The sequence below is a fragment of the Ascaphus truei genome, chromosome 14 (assembly GCF_040206685.1).
Source record: "Ascaphus truei isolate aAscTru1 chromosome 14, aAscTru1.hap1, whole genome shotgun sequence".
Classification (NCBI taxonomy): domain Eukaryota; kingdom Metazoa; phylum Chordata; class Amphibia; order Anura; family Ascaphidae; genus Ascaphus; species Ascaphus truei.
The window spans coordinates 2,030,962-2,049,646 of NC_134496.1; the positions used below are offsets into that span (position 1 = coordinate 2,030,962).

At 42.9% G+C, this 18,685-nt stretch overlaps 2 protein-coding genes across 6 annotated transcripts in view; one reads left to right on the plus strand and one right to left on the minus strand.

Annotated features, from left to right (window-relative positions):
- The window catches only part of DTYMK (deoxythymidylate kinase), a 50,789-nt gene extending 44,188 nt beyond the window's left edge, over nt 1–6,601 (plus strand). For both annotated transcript variants that reach the window (XM_075569510.1, XM_075569509.1), the window contains exon 5: nt 3,449–6,601. In XM_075569510.1, coding sequence (XP_075425625.1) covers nt 3,449–3,577 — 129 coding nt within the window. In that variant the 3' untranslated portion in view covers nt 3,578–6,601. The remainder of the gene's footprint in view (nt 1–3,448) is intronic.
- Nucleotides 4,608–18,685, minus strand: part of ATG4B (autophagy related 4B cysteine peptidase) — a 60,292-nt gene continuing 46,214 nt past the window's right edge. For 3 of the 4 annotated variants that reach the window (XM_075569505.1, XM_075569506.1, XM_075569507.1), the window contains 2 exons: nt 8,953–9,046; nt 4,608–7,368 (listed from right to left, as the gene is read on the minus strand). In XM_075569505.1, coding sequence (XP_075425620.1) covers nt 7,295–7,368; nt 8,953–9,046 — 168 coding nt within the window. In that variant the 3' untranslated portion in view covers nt 4,608–7,294. Of the gene's footprint in view, nt 7,369–8,952; nt 9,047–18,685 lie in introns of those variants that run through there. The other variant, XR_012787917.1, reaches the window with a different exon arrangement.

The window sequence follows — 18,685 nt, forward strand, 5'->3', positions numbered from 1 at the left end:
ACGTGCACAAAGGTAATCCTTTTGGGGGGACATTCATCCACCTCTTTGCTACGTCCCTTCCTGCTCTTCTTCCCCCCCCCCCCCTCCACCCCCATTTTTTTTCCCCTTCTCAGAGTTGCCTGCTCTTTGGCTTGCTGTCCCCAGTTTCATCCAAACTCCTACCTATTATAGTATTATGTATTTATTTTTTCGTTTTCAATGTTGTGTTCACTTTTTTTATTTATTATTTCTGTACATTCATAGTATGATTTAAATAGTGGCAGCCTACCCTTTCACTTGCAGAGGATCGCAGTGAAGCAGGTTCCCAGCGGAGGAGAACAGGACCACAGCGTTATTGTAGGGCAGACACCGGAAGGAGGGGCAGTTGACATCACAGCGCTGGGGCTGCTCCTCCCCCGTACCTGCGAAGCCCCCACACACACCATCACGTGGCCACCACCTACACTATCCTGTTCGGCCGGCCGCCTGCGCACATCATCTTCGGCTGCCCGCCCATACACATCATCTTGGCCGCCCACGCACAGCTTTTACGCCCTCCCATGCACAGCATCTGCCGGTTCACGCACACCAGGTTTCGGCGCATGCCACCTGCGCACCCATAGTTTGCGCACCGCTGCATTCAATGACAACACATACTTACATCACAACACACAATCACAACCAACACACTCAATCACAACCAACACAGACAACACATACACACAATCACAACCGACACAATCATAAGTCACACACTTTCACCTGGGGGGGGAAGGGTCACATGCTCCGGTCCCCTGTGTGCAGCTGCAAACAGACAGGAGAAGGAGGGGATGTCTTTGTGCAGTGAAGGCCCCGCCCCCGCAGCAAGCACAGTGAAGCAGCAGCACGGAGTTTTGAGTTTCTTCACCCTCCCACACACAGCCACCTGTGCCCCCCCCCCTAAATAATCTTGCGCCCCCCAGTTTGCACACCGCCGTACTACAGTATGTTCATTCTGTTACATTTTAGACATGTCAAGTTTAAAAAAAAAATGTATATATTTCACTATATATTCAGTTAAGGTCCCTAACTTCACAGAGAATGTATATAAACGTATGATGGTAGTCTTTTTAGGTAGTATATATTTAAAGGAGAAATCCAAGACGGCTGGGGGGGGGTCCATTCATATTTTTTTTTAATACGGGTTTGAAGCAGGGGGTCTCCAGCGGAATTAACTTTGGATCCGGGGACCCCCTGCTGCCAGAGCTACTTATCTCCTGAAGGAGGTGCTGGTATTTCCTGCCGTTCTCTGCCTCTTCGTCACATTGGCTTATTGAATCTGATGACGTTACGGCTTCCTATTGGCCCGGCAGCTTTGAAAAGCTGGCGTGTGTGGTTAACACTGGAGTGGCTACCGGCAACCACTACGGAGGTAAGTACCTCCGAAAGCAGGGAGTCCCCGGAGGTCACATTAATAGGGTTCAGCTCCAGACGCCCTGCTTCAATTCTTTATTTAAAAATTGAAGGGGAAAAATGGCTTGGATTCACTCTAAGTGTAATGTTTCTTTTACTATGTCACTTATGGTCTAAAGCAGCAATGCATTCCAAATCTTTGTATATAGAAATTCTGTAGTATTAGATACTTACTGCATTTATGCCCTTTTGAAGTGAAACTTCTTTAGTGGCACCTATTCTGATGGGGTAAAATGGAGAGTTGGGGGCGAAATGTGAAACGGAAGTGATGTCACGGCTCCCGCCCCACTCCCCCCACACGTCTGGTGGCATGGCGGCGCTCCAAACGGGCGCTGCTCCCCCCACACGGGCGATTACATATGCGCCGCTCCTAACGGCTGCCATTCCCCCCACACGTCCGCTGCCATGCCACGCATGCGCACTACTAATGGCGACGCTTACGGACTTCTGCACATGCGCAGAAGCGGCTGGCAGCGGAGCCGTTGGTGAGAGGAGCAGGACGTTCGGGCGGCTCAGTACCGGACTCTTCACCCCTCCCTGGCTCCTCCAATCCCCGGCTCCTCCCCTCCCCAGTCCAGACAAGCCGGAGATCCCGGAAGAGATTAAGAGGTGGGGGGAAGAAACGGAGAGGTGGGGGGAAGGAGCTGAGAGACGGCAGGGGGCAGACTAGGGGCGCTGCTTAGTGTAATACAGGAGGAGGAGGGGAGACTAGATGTGCTGGAGTCCTCGATAGGAAGAGTGTGAGAGCAACAGGTTAGTGAGCACACAGCCAGCGGGGAGGCTGTCACTGTGTGACTCACAGAGAGGTAACCAGGAGAGGGACAGAGGCTCACACAGAGAGGTAACCAGACACACACAGGAGAGGGACTGAGGCTCACACAGAGAGGTAACCATACACACACAGGAGAGGAGACAGGCTGCCGGTTATAACACTCACACGCACACTCAGTCACACGCACACCCAGTCACACGCAGTCACTCACAGGCTCACTCAGTCACACGCACACTCTGTCACGCGCACACTCTCAGTCATGCGCACTCTGTCACACGCACACTCAGGAATTCACACTTAGTGCAAATAGCTAATACAGGGGATGTGTGCCGAGCACGCGCATTCTAAGTCAAATTTATTTGCGTTTTGTCATTGAGATTGTATTTTGATTTTTAATTAAAAACATCACCAACACAAATACAATTTCTGTGACAAAAGTCAAAGAAGTTTCACTTACTATGCGCGTGCACAGCACACACAGCTTTTTTATTTAATAATTTTTAATGCGTTGAGCTTCCTTGGGTTGCTATAGCAGCTATTTACGAAAGCACAGCACTTCCCTTTTTGAAATAGGCGGCGATAGTGTGAACCAGGAAAGCAGGATCTTTGCCGATTATGGATCGATTGGCAGCTTAAGCAGTGACTAAGCAAGTGCTGCATTTAAACAAACAAAACGCACTGTACTGCCACTGCAAAGGTTTCTTAGCATTAGGTGCAAGGTTTTTTTGGCGTGTCAGGGTTTGAATCTCGCCCATATTTTCCCCTTGGCATGTATGTTAGTAGCTGCCGTGTGTTAGTAGCTGCACGGTATCACTCCTTTATCTTGACAAAACTGAAAGTGGGACCGAAATGTTAACGTTTTTGCTCAGGTCTCTAATATATTTATTATTTTGATTCAAATTCCATTGGAGTGCCGCTTGATCTTCATTTCTGTTGCTAATCTGCTTTTTTAACTGGAGCAGCATGCACTCGTGGTAAGATACCTGCTGTTGAGTGCTTCTCTCGTTTTTGCTTTTTCCTATTGGAGAACCATTAAAAATAACATTGTACATCAATGTTTCCCTTATTAACTAACCAGTACCTATCTTTCAGCATCCATTTATTTCTGAAAAGGACTGCGCAGATCGGCTCTGGGAGTCCACTTGGGTCAAGTGAAATTAAACTATAAAATAAAACCTTATTTTAAAAAGGAAGAACATATGATTTATCAGCCGTGGTTTTGATGCTTTTTATATTTGCTTGCAGCTGATCGATGCATCTCAGAGCATAGAAGACATGCACAAAGAGATCAGCGAGCTGAGCGAAGGGGCCATACAGGAAGCCAAGGATCAACCAATTGGCAAACTCTGGGTAGAAGAGCCTCACATCCCGTGATATCCACATGCCTGACAGACGAAATGCTGATACAGACAAAGCCGCTTTCGGATGCAGTTTTCTTCACGAGGGTGGCCGTGCTTGATAATTTTAGAAAATGATATCCCTTAATAAATAACGGTCTTAGAAAAGTACAGGAAATTAAAGCACTCAACCCTTTGCTTCCAGATGATGCACCAAATGCCTGAATGCATTTTAACACTGCTGTTATTTCCAATTTCTCCCTAAAAATAATACTTTACTACACTTGACTGATATGAACCATTATTGTTTGATGGAGGAATAGAACATTATTTTTATTAAACCTATAAATTTGCTCCTGTTCTTAGAGGCAATCCAAGCAGCTTAAATTTTATTTTTATATATATATGTGCAACATTTGATTACTTTTATTGAAAACAAATTACCTAAGCTGCCGATAGATTGGTTCTCATTGGATCATCCAGCAAAATCCTGTTTCCCAGGGTTCACTAATTGGTTGCCTTTCAGTTTCAAATCAATCCTTCGGTGAGTAACGCAGCAGCTACAATGTATTCTTATATTACTACGGTGATATTGTCACCGTTTACAGCTGCTGGGGTGACATGCCATGCCAGTATTGTGCATCTCTATCACTGAATTGATGCAACGCTTTGGGGGGTGGGGGGGAGAGTCAATATATTATCATTTCTGTGTTATGTAACAACTTTTGTTGTTGTAAGTATTTTAAGCATGGCTAAGTATAAATTAACTAAATAAATTGGCAGATATTTAGTAATTCGGAAACTGCCATGTAGTTTGATTACAATTGTTTTCTACAATCATATTTAATACTATAAACCAAGCCACATGCTTGTTGTTTTTTGTAAACCAGAATTTGACTGAAGACCTGTTTTCAGTTGTCATTTTTTTTTATTTGAAATTAATGCTTCAATGCCTTTCTAGTACCATTTTGCATCAGACTGAGTTGTCTGATCTTAAAGCAGCATTGCAGATTTTTTACTATAAGAAAGGTAAAGTGTACATGATTTCAATGATTTCCATAGGTGTGGGTATTTTGTGTGAATTTCTCTTGTAAAGGGTAAACTGAAATTTCAGGAGACCGCCTGCCATGCGGACTTCTTCCCTCTACCTCCCAGAGGCTCATTTTCATTGTGTAAGGGAGTAATGTTCTGCAGTTACTGCATAATGATCAAATCCACATGGCTGATCTACAAGGCATAACTTCTAAAGGTAAAGCTGTTGCTACCCCATCTACCGACAAGGACAATATTTATTCCTGAAAAATAATTTGTCCATGGTATATACATATAATATAAGTTGGAATTGATAGCCACTCAAAGTAGAAAAATAAAACTTTGTAAATGTTCACCCTAATTTTCTATGATTTTTTATTTATTTTTTATCAATATTGAGCAAATTAGCTTTGGCTTGCTAAAACTTGCAGTTATACAACTAGTGACATATTTGGACAACTATGATATTGGGAATTGACAAAGGTGTTCAGCTTTGGTGCCACCCAGGACCAAAGTGATCTAATGGTATATTTAATGGGTTAAATGTAGATGAATGGCCTTTCAATTAAAAAAAGTGTATACAATGCAGAATCATTTCAGCCACAAAATATAGGATTAATGGTCTTATACAGTCAACCACCAAGGAGCAAATCAATTCTTTCAAATTACTTTAGTCACAGAGGCTTGGAAAGCCAGCAGGATGTTACGTAGGGAATAGAAGTGATCATGTTGCTTTGTAGGTCCGTGGTAGACCACCTGAGTATGGTGTTTAGTTGGAGGCCAGATCTATGGAATTACATGAGACCCACAAAGAACAGCTATTAAAATGGTAGGTGGTGTAGACATACTGTTTTAATAGCTCTTTCTGGGCCTCCTATGTCATGCTGTAGATATAGTCTCCAACTAAACACTGTTCTTCACTTATCAGGAAAGACGTGACACTAATAAAACATGTAAAGCTTGAAGAGAGAAGGTAGCGGGTGATATAATGTACACCAGGGGGGCAACAACAAGGTAGAGTAGGAAAACATGTTTGAGAGAGAATGCCAAGTTATTTTCTGAAGCTGGGGGGAGGGAGGCTCAGGGGGAAGGTGGTTGATCAATAAAACAGCCTCAACGCTTCACAGAAAGTAGGGAAATGCATAGTTTAGTGATGATCTCAAATTTCTATATTAAATTGAAGTATATATATCAAGTTTGATTTTGAAATAAAATGGACACTGAAAATGTATTATAACCTGCACCTTTTAGCGTCAATGGCTAGAGATATTTTACATCAGCCATGATCTGGATGATGAATATAGCCTATGCAAAAATAGGAAAAAAGTAACAACTCGTGTATCAGTAAATTACATTCTGTCATTTTTCAGTGTTTTAAGTCTGCCAGGCGAAGGTGTTAATATCTGTGGCTAACAGATCTGTACTTATTTAGACCAGCATAAAAAATAAGCTTGGTAAATAAACTCTGTAGTAGCTACATTCTCATAAGTCAATCAATGCTACAGGTTATGTGCAAGACGCAATGTAATAGACAGCTGTAAGAAAGAAATGGGCAAAATATCACAAGTTTACTGCAGTCTATGTATGGAACTTATACTATATGGTACGGCTACTACATATTTGACACTGCATTGTCTCAGTGTTAGGCTGAATATGCCTGGCATCTTCACCTTTTAGGTGCAATCCATTCTACTAAAATACTGATAAGTCACTTTTTTAACACGCAGTATATTTGTAAAATAATGTCTGCTATATTTTGGTTAATGTATAAAAAGGCTGCCATTTTCTGCAATGGTTTTGCTATCTTATGCTGCTTTAAAAGAACAAATGCTGTTAACATTTAAGAGTACTTTGTTTTTAATTTTGTTTTGTGGGATTGCACCTTAAGCAAAATAATTAAAAACTGCAAAGCATTAGCAATTTTAATTCCTGTTTCCGTATCTTACTACCCCCACCACTTCTACAGAGCACAGACTCCCAAGGGTCAAGTTTGCAGAGCAACACCCACTGCCAGAGCCCTGCATCACCATTCCAAAAACCCCTTCACAGCATAATCCGATCAATAACCACTATCAGAAAGTTCTGATAAGCATTATCTCCTCAACAATTAAGAGGCAGATAAGCCTTTCAGAGCTAGACCTCACCAGCAAATCTCCTTTATATATAAAAGCATACTTCCATCCCCAAGTTACAACTGCAAAGCATTGTCCATCCCTCCCACAAAACCCTGCAGAAAGTCACCCCCACCCATTGATCCCTTACAAAACACTTCATTGCGTCATCTCCATATGTCAACCAATAGACTTTGTCCGTGCTGCTCTGAAAATAATCCATTTCTTCAGTGATCGCTGAAGCACATTGCTCTACTACATCCTTTCCAATAACCTCTTCCACGGCTGCCTTATATTATTTTTGCTGTGGCATTTTCCATGTGCATGGAATGTAAGAACCAAAGCATGAAATCATTTAAAATTCCAGCTGTGTCCAGGAGCATTAGCGCTAGGCCGAAACCATCACCCAAAATATATGTAGCACTGCCCTGGTGCAATGTGGGGGATCCATAACTGTAACGCTTTGATTCAACCCCAGAAATCAAAGCACGGGGAGTGTAAAACGTAGTTTGCAAGTATTCAGCCAGCCTTTGCGTGTAAACCACAAGGGAGCCCGGTCTCCTGCATCACTATGGAATATTATGCTTTCTTCACTGTATTGTCCAATCTTCTCAGAAAGATAAAATTTCAAATTCTTCATCTTCAGAGTCAAAGAATCTGTCAAATCTGTCGGCATCTGAGGAGTCTGAAGGCAAAAAGATAGGTGAAGACAGTTAGGAAACGGCTTCAGAACTAATGCTACCAACTAGAACATTCATTATTATGTAGGACAATGGTTCTTCAACTGTGATGGTCCCCCAACTGATTACAAACACTGAAGTGGTCCAATGTAGAATACTTGGTGTTGAGTTTAAGGTTTGTCTTGAATACTCTAAATCAGGGGGGCGCAACCTTTTTTCCCTGCGCCCCCCTGACGGCTGTCCCCTCGCTCCCGCGCCCCCTCCAACCCCAACTTACCCGCGCTCCGGCGTAATGACGTCACGTTGCCATAGCAACGTGACGTCACATGACCTCGCAGCGTCATTTTGACGCCGCGTTGCCATGGCGCCGCAGGGAGGAAGCCGCCGGAGCCACGGTAAGTTAGGTTTACAGAGGCCCTGCAGCTCCCCCGGCACTTAATTTAAGTGCCTTCGGGAAGCGCGCGGGGCCTCTGTAAACCCCGCGCCCCCCGTCGGCAGTGTCGCGCCCCACAGTTTGCGCACCGGTGCTCTAAATTGTGGGGTTAACTACAGCTCTCGCTATTGACCATGTGACCCATGTCAAGTTCTTATCTCTGCTTCAGACACCAGAACATTCAGTGTAGATACTTCTGCTAAAGACTGCTGTCTTCACAGTATGCTTTACATATAAAAGATATTATTCTTTAATTATTGCATTGAACGTGGCAATCACCCCTGGGGTAGATTCCTAACAGTAACTTATTGGCACTCTAATTCAAAGTGAAGTAGAGATAGAAAGGTACTATTCAATTATAGGCAGGTGAATAAAGGCACAAGGAGATAAAATTACTTGCCTAGATTATATGGCATGTAGGAAATAGGCACTGAAATCAACGATACAAAAGGCTACAATTTACATCTAAAGAATTTTTAAATTCAAAATATAGACCGTGTCTATCACACACATGATGCATCCACCTTATTCATATACCTTTATACATGTCTAAAGAATGCATGTTCATGCAATGGATCGCAGAAATTCAGCAATGCAAAGTTAGGCTGACTTCAAGGTAGCCAGTGAGATGCACTTTTGCCACATAAGAAAAGGGTAGGTAATATAAAGCCTACAAACTTCAATATCTCAGTTTTGCGTTCAAAAGCCGGTCTCCTAACATCTGCATTGCTAAAAGGTTAAAAAACAAATTGTGAGATTTGTCCCAAAAAAAAAAAAAAGCATTGGATTGATTAATCTTTCAGCTCTGATTCCTTAATTTTGTTAGAAAGCAGGCGCAGAACAAAATCAGTGATATATTGTACCCGATGCATGGGCTGAAGGAGCGGCTCTGGGAGTCAAGGCACTGACTCCGAAAACAGTGTGTTTGAAGCAGGAGAACCTGGTTCAAATCATTGTCTGCTCCTTGTGACCTTGGGCAAGTCACTATCTCCCTATGCCTCAGACACACAAAAAAAATAGATTGTAAGCTCTACGAGACAGGAACTTGTGCCTGCAAAATTCTATGTATAGCGCAGTGTACATTGTCAGCGCTATACAAGAAAGAAAAAAACAAAAAAACATTATACATTCTGAAAACATGCACTGTGGGCAATACCTGGTGTGAGGTTCAGCACTTCGGGGTTGGACAGATGTAAAGGCAGATGCTCCACCACTTCAAACATTGGCAGAGCCCCTCCAATTAGAGACAGCTGGTGAGATAAAGGTGCAAAATGAAACACTAGACACCGAGAATGAACGTTAGAGAGTAAAGAAAGGGGGACATGTCGAGAGGAATATTATCCATTATACTGTGAAAATGGTCCGGAAGATTTCTGTACCATTCATTAGAATGGTTTCATAATATATTAAATAGGGCCAACACAGAAGAAAATCAGACATTTCTTACCAATTTTTCCTGTCTTCCCCCATGATAAATGGGGGTTAAACCCCCTCCTTCCTGCAGGCAAATTAACTGTTCCATTCTACACTCAAATATACAAACACCTAAAGTATAGATTGGTCGCCATGAAACTACACGTGGGAAATAAGGTGACAAGGAAGGACAGGAAAAACCATATGGTAGTGGGCACCAAAGGGTTAAGTCCATCTTTAGCTTAAGTAGGACAGGAAATTGAATTCTGCAGGTAGTACCATAAAAAAGCCCCTCCTACCTGCAGATAATCTTTGGTATCTCACATAGCTGAAAAATACAACGGAGATATATTAAACATAGGGCGTGTAACCATGTGCGCAGTACCATATGGACCCAGGAAAATAAAATTACGGTAAGTTGGTTACATTTTCTCTTGCTGTTCTCCATGGCAGTGGGCATCGTAGGGACATACCCAACGAATACAAAAAGGGAGGGCAATAATAAACATCAATATCAGTTTCAATTCTTATTTTGTTACTACAGACTGAAGTACTTTGCGAGCAAAGCTTGTGCCAGCCGAGACCTGAATGTCCAGTTTATAGTATGTTATAAATGTGTTAAACTATGACCATACGACTACCTTGCAGATCTGTGCAGGTGATGCCTGTGCCTTAAACGCCCATAATGTGGTCATGCCCCTTGTTGCATGAGCCTTTAGACTTAAAGGTGGATTTTCTCTTTTTTGTGCATATAATTTCCTTATACACTAAACGATCTATTGCGATATTGTTGCCTTGGACGCCGTTTGCCCTGTCCTGGGTCCTGGGAGGATTAACAGCATATCCGACTTTGAAAACCTATGTCCATCGGGGTGCAAAGTATCAAACACCAGGTGCAAGGCAATACACCATGCAATGATGTCAAGCAGGAGGGATTATGCTAACGTCATGGGTGTTTAATCACTTTTAGGTATATAAGCAATAGTAGGAGTGCAAATTTATATCTTGACAAAGGTCTAAGTGACTGACCGAAACATGGATTGTCTTCAATAAATCTTGACATTTTGCAATAGTCCTCCTGAGTGCCGCTATCTCCTCTTCAGATATAGGATATTTCTGACAGCCTTCTGCCCATGATGGGATTTCTGATGTAAATGTAACCAGTTTTCCACTCTTTGGCTATATACTTTACCCCAATGCCGTTGTGGGATCTTATTTGTATATTTCTACACCTTGTGTTCTTGGAACGTTTCAAATGCTTTCTGAGCTGCCTTAAGTAGATTTGCTGGTAAATGCTGATCTTTTGCTAATCAAGTATCTTGTGCCTCTAGATCTCTTCTGCGTTCCCCAGCCGGCGTCTGTGGTGATCGGTAACCAATGCACTTCGTGGAGCTTATGTATTTTTTAACAGATTTGGGGCATTCTCCCAACACCTCGGTTCGTTGGGTGTGTACGTATATTTCTTGTCATATCCTTTGGATTTCCGTTCCATTGTTGCAAGAAATTGTTGTAGAGGTCTCATATGCCCTGCCCATTTTACCACATTTAGTGTTGACGTGAATTTTCCCAGGAATTTCATACAATCTGCTATGGAAGTGAAGCTTGCCATCCTGAGTGCTCTTGTCCAGACCCCAATGTCTTGGGCCTTTGAATGAGACAAACTAACTTTTCCTTCTACGGTATGAAATTCTATTCCCAGGAATTTAAATAATTGTGATGGAACTAGTTGGCTCTTAATTTTGTTTTCAATCCAGCCATGGCATTGTAGGATGAAATTATTACCTCGGTCTTGTAATAATCGCTCTTTCCTTTGCGATTTTACCAGTAGGTTCTCCAACTTAGAAATATACCCTATGCCCATCTTCCTTAATTCCGCTATCAATGGTGCCAACACCTTTGTGAATGTTCTTGGGGATGTTGCTAGGCCAAATGGAAGACATATTGGTAATGTTCCTGATTTTAAGATGTCTGATATCTATTGATGATATCCAAATTGTAAGGTTTTACTTCCTGATAATGCTTTTTACGGAGATCATGTTGAACTTTTATTTGCAAGTAGATATTCAGTACTCTGATCTAGAATGACTTTAAATCCCTTCTGTAAAATGTATTATGTGTTTTGTATTGTCACAGCAGCATAAAAAAAAACTCTGCATTCCGGCTTTAAGCAAACAAAAGAAATGTTTGTTATCCGAAGATATTACTTACATTCAGACATAGCAGCTAAATGGTGGTTACATCAAATAAGTCATGGTCTTGTCAAAAAGATTGCATATTATGCTTTTCTCTGACGAAAACCTTCCTTTTCCTGTTATTGTGATGTCATCCTGGCTACCGATGTTACTATGGCTACCTTATCCAACTAGTCTGTCAACCTTTTTATACAGGAAATATCCCTTAGTTAGTCCTTCCTACTCCTAACATTATGACCGAATATGGTATTACCTTGTGACTTACAGATCACTTCAGTCCATTTAACATCTCATACCTCCTTATGTACATAAGGAACTACCCCAGTTATCAGATTTGATTGCATCCGCTTTATGATCGGTTGTCGATAGCAACTGTCACTCACTGGCCCTTCCCCAGACCCCAAAATAGCTGTAATCCCTTTATGCCTCTAACCTTTATCTCGACTTAAAAAATACCTCCTTTGTAACCAAATCTACAGAGATAATTTTCCTGTCAGAATAATTCATATATAGGTTGTGTGGTATATTGGTGCATCACCACAAAAAGCTCAAATAACATGAATATCCATTAGATGAATCCAGAATCCAGGAACAATGATATGTAGGAAAGAATAAAAATCCCAGGGTGAAAAAACAGGGACCTTGAGAAAGTCCTGAGGGATGAAACGCGTTGGTGCGTGGTCCTGTACTTTTGCCAAGATGACTATTAAAGGCTAATATATATTTTTATCCCATGTTTGGAGTTGCCCTTATTTTTCTGCGTTCCTGGACGCTGTGAGCTGTGCTCCTCTTCTCTTCTACCTCTCAGAATAATTCATATATGGCATCTGTTCCTCTATTCCAGGTATGCACAACACGCAGCCCCATTGTGCGGCCCGCAGCGGCTTTCCCCGTCCTCCCTCCTGAGCCTGCTCTCCCCCCCCCCTTGCCCCCTCCTCTCTAAGCCACGAGCCGCTCCCCCCCCTCCTCCTCTCCCGGCCGCGAGCCGCTCTCCCCCGCCCTCCTCTCCCGGCCGCGAGCCGCTCACCCCCTCCTCTCCCGCCCGGGAGCCACTCTTCGGCCCACGAGCCCGCTCCCCCCTCCTCCTCAAACCTGCTCTCAGGACTGCACGAGTGTGTGAGTCCTGCCTGCTCTGCCGCCGTCAGGTGCCGTTGGGGGGGAGGTGAGGTGCCGTTGGGGGGGAGGTGACGGGGGAAGGTGTAGTAGGGTGAGGTGCAGGAGGGTGATTTGAGGTGCAAGGGGGAGAGTGAGGTGAGGTGCAGGGGGTGGGATGTGTGTGGTCTGCAGGGGGGTATTGTGTGTTATGTGGAGGGGGAGTATTGTGTATGGGTGAGGGGAAGAGATGGGGGTGTGAGATAGAGGGTGAGTCTCGCAAAGGTTGATGATGAGGGGTGCTGGGGGAGATATATGAAGATGATGAGTGCTGGGGGAGATATATGAAGATGATGAGTGCTGGGGGAGATATATGAAGATGATGAGTGCTGGGGGAGATATATGAAGATGATGAGTGCTGGGGGAGATATATGAAGATGATGAGTGCTGGGGGAGATATGAAGATGATGGGGTGCTGGGGGAGATATGAGGATGATGGGGTGCTGGGGCAAATATGAGGATGATATGGGGTGCTGGGGGAGGATGATGATGATGATGATGATGATGATGATGATGATGATGATGATGATGATGATGATGATGATGATGATGATGATGATGATGATGATGATGATGATGATGATGATGATGATGATGATGGATTTTCCCCGTTCGGCCCAAATCTGTTTTCCTTGGAGCAGTTCAGTCCTTCTCGCTTTACAAGTTGTGCAGGCCTGCTCTATTCCATCCAAACCTAATGAATTTACTTACAAAATAATAAATATGAATAAAAATTTACACTCCCGATTTCTTTACCAAAAAAATTCTGGAATAAACTATTTTCCTATGGAACAAAGGATTATGTTCCCAGCACTCAGAGAAAAAAAATTAAGGAAATTGAATGTCAAAATATAATTTATACTTGTATATACGGAGATTAGACAAGGCAAACATCAACACATATCCATGATATTATAAATATTGAAACAAACTGAATAGCAGATCAGCATATTGCCAGAGGTGTAACCAGAGTGACTAGTCATCGGTGGAGCCTCCGCATACATGAGGGAAGTACCCGCCCCCAGTTACGTTACACACAGCTGACACGTTGAATTATGCTAATTGCAGCAGCATGGGAGTTGTGTAAGTTCCGTTAACCAATCACAGTGTGGACAGAAAGTACCAGCCCCCGATGATGTCACACACTGTGGGGCACTTCACTCCGCACATCTGACTGCTTGATTCAGGAAGTCGGAGTTTCCAGCTGGCAGTCTGTTCGTGCAGTTTGTGATTTCTTTTGCTCCCTTGAAAGACTTTCTGAGACAATTCACTGGTGCAATTTTCCTAGATTTTGCAAAGGCTTTTGAAACTGTTTATCATGTTATCCTGCTTAAACTCCAGTGCTCTGGAATAGGGAAACATGCTTTAAACTGGTTTCATTCCTACCTATCAAGCTCTAACTGCAACCCCTTGGATATCACCTGTGGTGTCCCGCAAGGCTCTGTTCTGGGGCCACTATTCTTCTCAGTGTTCATCAATAATCTTCCTACAGCTTGTAAGAGAGCTTCAATACACATGTATGCAGATGACACAATCTAATATGCACTCAGCCATAGCCTCTCCGACCTCGAACACTTACTTCAATCTGACTTTTTGAGACTCGAAAATTGGATTTCCCAAAACAAACTGTTTTTAAACACTGAAAAGACTGTAACAATGGTATTTGGGACCAAGACTAAATTTTTAAAGCTTCCAGTGACTGAGCTCCAGATCAGAACCAACGCTAACACCACCCTAACTCCTGTTACTAGTTTTAAATACTTGGGCATATAGTTTGACTCCCACTTAACATTCGGGATGCACATTGATACCCTGACATCCAAAACCTATGCCAAACTAGGTGTACTTTACAGGAACAAATCCTCCCCAAGTCTGCTGGTCAGAAAGCATTTCGCACAGCTGATGCTAATGCCAATTATCGACTATGGGGACATAGTATATGGCTCGGCACCCCAAACCCACCGTAGCAAACTTGACACCCTCTACAATTCTATATGCTGTTTTGTTCTCCAATGCAACTACAACACACATCAGTGCGAAATGCTCAAAGAACTAGATTGGTCATCACTTGAGTCTAGGCACAAAGTTCATCTTTCCTGTCTTGCCTTCAAATCCTTTCTGGGCAAGCTACCCATCTATCTGAACAAGCTCCTCACCCCTACCACATGCAGCACTTATCTGAGATCTGACTCCAAAAGACTGTTCATGGTACCAAGGCTCAACAAAGAAGCCGGCTGCTCCTCATCTTAACGTGCACCCCAAAACTGGAACAACCTACCGGAGACTCACAGCCACCACCAGTTTAAGTTCTTTCAAAACTAAAGCTGTCTCACATTTAATCTGGTCTGTAACTGTTACATACGCCTATAATATATATTATCTCTAACGTTGCATGCTATGTCTTGTATATAATGTATACCCTGTTCACTTATGTAACTGTATTTGTACCATGTATTTGTCATGTTAACTATGCCCAGGACATACTTGAAAACGAGAGGTAACTCTCAATGTATTACTTCCTGGTAAAACATTTTTATAAATAAATAAATGTGTTTATTACTTTATAGGTCTTGCCACATTATCTGGCAGAGTCCAGTGGTTCTCCAGGATATTAATGCACTAATTTTAAACTATCACACTCAGAGTTTGTCCTATTTAAGTGATTGAGAGCCTATATTGCAGTTCTGTGAGACAGTTCCACAGTGTGCTTAAATCTTAGTATTAGATAATCTATATGGAAAATAGCTGAAGCGCTCAAATGCAGGTATATCTCAAAATGATAATAAGCCAGACCACTGTACCAGGGTACTAACAATTGACATAGTACCTATTGTGTCATATAATGGGTACTATCCTCCTGAAGAAAGGTGGTGTGTGGTGCAACCCACTCACCATCAGTCTCATTGGCAGGTTCCCCTGAAAAATATACAAGTACTCACATCCTGGTAGGGCAGGCAGGCAGGCTGTGCAGCTACTCAATGCAATACAGGGAAAAGGGAGACCAAAAAGCGCACCAGCACAAACGGAGCAGGAAGAACCCAGGACAAAAAAAAATGATTAAAAGGGCACTTTAATGTGGCAAAAGACCCATCCAATGCATTTCGAACGTCGCAGCGTTCTTTTTCCTTTCAAGGAAAAAGAACGCTGCGACGTTCGAAATGCATTGGATGGGTCTTTTGCCACATTAAAGTGCCCTTTTAATCATTTTTTTTTGTCCTGGGTTCTTCCTGCTCCGTTTGTGCTGGTGCGCTTTTTGGTCTCCCTTTTCCCTGTATTAGATAATCTAGACTGCATTTCTGTAAGGTAGCATGTTTTCATATAAGTAGTGTTCACGTACTCATGCATTAACTTAATATTAATTCAGGCATAGTTTGTTTGATCTGAGAATATATGTATATTGCATTTAATTGGACAGCTAGTTCACATAGAGGTAGTGTTTTACACAAATGGTGTTAATAGCACCCCACTTTGGGATATCTATCCATAGGCATTACCCTCCTGTATATCCTTTGATGTTTTGTGTATGGTAATAGGGAACACATATCTATGACAGGTGTAAGGGAAGTACCTAGATCGGATTGATCTAAGGGAACGGGCCAGAAGAAGGGGCTAGGTGCCCCGAAACATTGCCCCCTTATTCCCCTGTCTATCCCCCTCACCTTCCTTTTCCCTTGACTATCCCTACCGTGTTACCCCTCCCCACACCTATTATCTCTTGTTCTGTGTGATTATGTATCATGTAACTCAGTCATATGTATATTGCTGATCTACTATTCAGTTTCAATATCTCTAACATCATGGATTTGTGTTGATGTTTGCCTTGTGTAATCTCCGTATTTACAAGTATAAATTATATTTTATGACATTCTATTTCCATAATTTTTTTCTCTGAGTGCTGGGAACATAATCCTTTGTTCCATATTGTAACTTTGGAGGAAATCAGGATTCTTCCTTGTTCCTGTGCACCAGTCACGTTTTCACTTCTACATATGCTTTATTTTAGGTGCTGCTAAAAACTTTATACTTTCAAACAATTTTCCTCTGATCTTGAGGCACCCTTCTTATTACCTTTTCTTGCTGTAAGTCTTTCAGAATGACTCATTCCCTTTGTCTTCTTTTCCGAGGAAAGGATCTGAAATATCCACCTGTTTTCTATTGATAGAGTCCAAGCAGCCCTGAATTGGATTAACCTTCCCCCAACTGGAGACTGCTGGACTAGTTGACCTTAATGCAAACTTCCCTCTGGCGAATGCAGCTCTCTCTCTCGAGCTACGGGGGGGAAAAGTTGTTTTGTCCGCCTCTCCCTAGACGTTTTGTCTCAAATGGTCTTCCTGGATGGTGTGACCTTGCTTCTCTATATTGTGTTCTCTCAAATTGTATTCTTCATCTCAATCTCTTTGCTTTTTCTTGAGGCAAAAAAGTACTTTTGCCTCCTGATGCTTTGCATATAATTTGAATGCAGCTTCTCCCCCAAAAAAATTCTCCTTCAAAAAGGTAAAATTGCATAAACTTTTCTTAGAAGTCGAATCCGCCATCCACTGTCTGAGCCACAAAGCTCTTCTTGCGATTACAGAGCATGCCATTAATCTGGCTGCTAATTTCACCGCATCTAGTGAAGCTTCAGCAATGTAGTCGGATGCCCACTTGATCTCTGATAAAGGCTTCAAAATTGAAGCTCGCTTGACTCCTTTCTGTAATGCTTCCTAAATATTAGGCTGCGTCCATAGAGATGGGAGCAGTGCTGAACCGCGCTGACGCTGAGGCTCGCCTGCTGAAGCCTGTGCGATTTCATGCACATGCAGGTGAGCCAACGGGCGCGATTGGGAGGCGGGGGGGAGGCTGAGGGAGGCGGGACAGTGACGTCGCTGGGCCAATCGCCCGCGCCGCACCAACGTCACGGCGCCGTGACGTTGACGCTGCTTCGCGCTGATTGGATGTTTTCAGCCGACAGCGCTCTGAAAAACAGCTTGGCTGTCGGCTGAAAAATCCAACTTCTCAGCACGCCTGCGGACGCTCACGTGAGCCCCCTCTAAAGACATCCTCATTGAGGATGACGGGGCTCCGCGCGGAGCGTCCGCACGGCTCAGCGCGGCTTCTCCTGCTATGGACATGGCCTTAGAAATCCATATGCGCATAGCTCTTGATACCAATGTGATTGATATCGCAGGTTTGCACGCTGCACCTGCCGCTAGATTAGATTTCTTAAGAACGCTATCCATCACGTCCTTGAATGATGCATCAACTGATGGGTGGTTTCCCTTGTAACTACATATTGCTGCATCAATTTTCAGAGTTACTTCCCAGAATGTCACCACCTTTTCCAAAAAGGATACATTTTGTTGAATTTCTTGGGAATCACTAGTTTTCTATTTGGACGAGCCCATTCTGCATGTTACCATATCCTTAAATACTTGATGGATCACAAAACAGTCTCTTTGGATTCCCACAAATAATTTGTCAGCTGACTTATCATCTACATCCTCTAATTCCAATGTTTCCCTCATTGCTTTGATTAGCATTCTGATTCTTGCTCTGAGGAATCACAGTATTCTGCTTCTGAGAAATGCTTATATTGTACCTCCGATTCATCAGACGAGGACTCCCCTCAGTTTATCCAAACTGGTTTGGGATCTTGATCTCTTGTGTTGGTTTAGTTGCTTATTGTACTGCCGATTCAACACTGAGTTACTGTATCTCAACTATGACAGAAAACTATTCATTTGGATCCCCTGCTGCTGCTTTAAGACAATCTCCACAGAGTTTCTTAGCTTATAATGCAGGTTTATCACATGCTGCACACAATTTAGCTTTTTTAGCTACTTTCTTTTTCTGATGCAGAAGCTCCATTACCACTGACAAAGTGAGAATATGACGTAAGGGGGAGGTCTGACCTAACAGCACTGGGATCTAAGCAACCATTTTGAGTCAGCATCCATCTTAGGTGCCTGATATTGTCTATTGTCTGTATGAAAGTGGAATGAACGTTAGTTTAAAATACATTTTTTTCTTCTGACGTTCCAATTGATATTGAGCGGTTCAGCTAAGCCATAACCTTGAGAACAAGAGCAATGTGCCAATGTTATGAAAATACGAGACTGATAGGCACAGTGTCTCATTCCGAAGGTGGGGGGG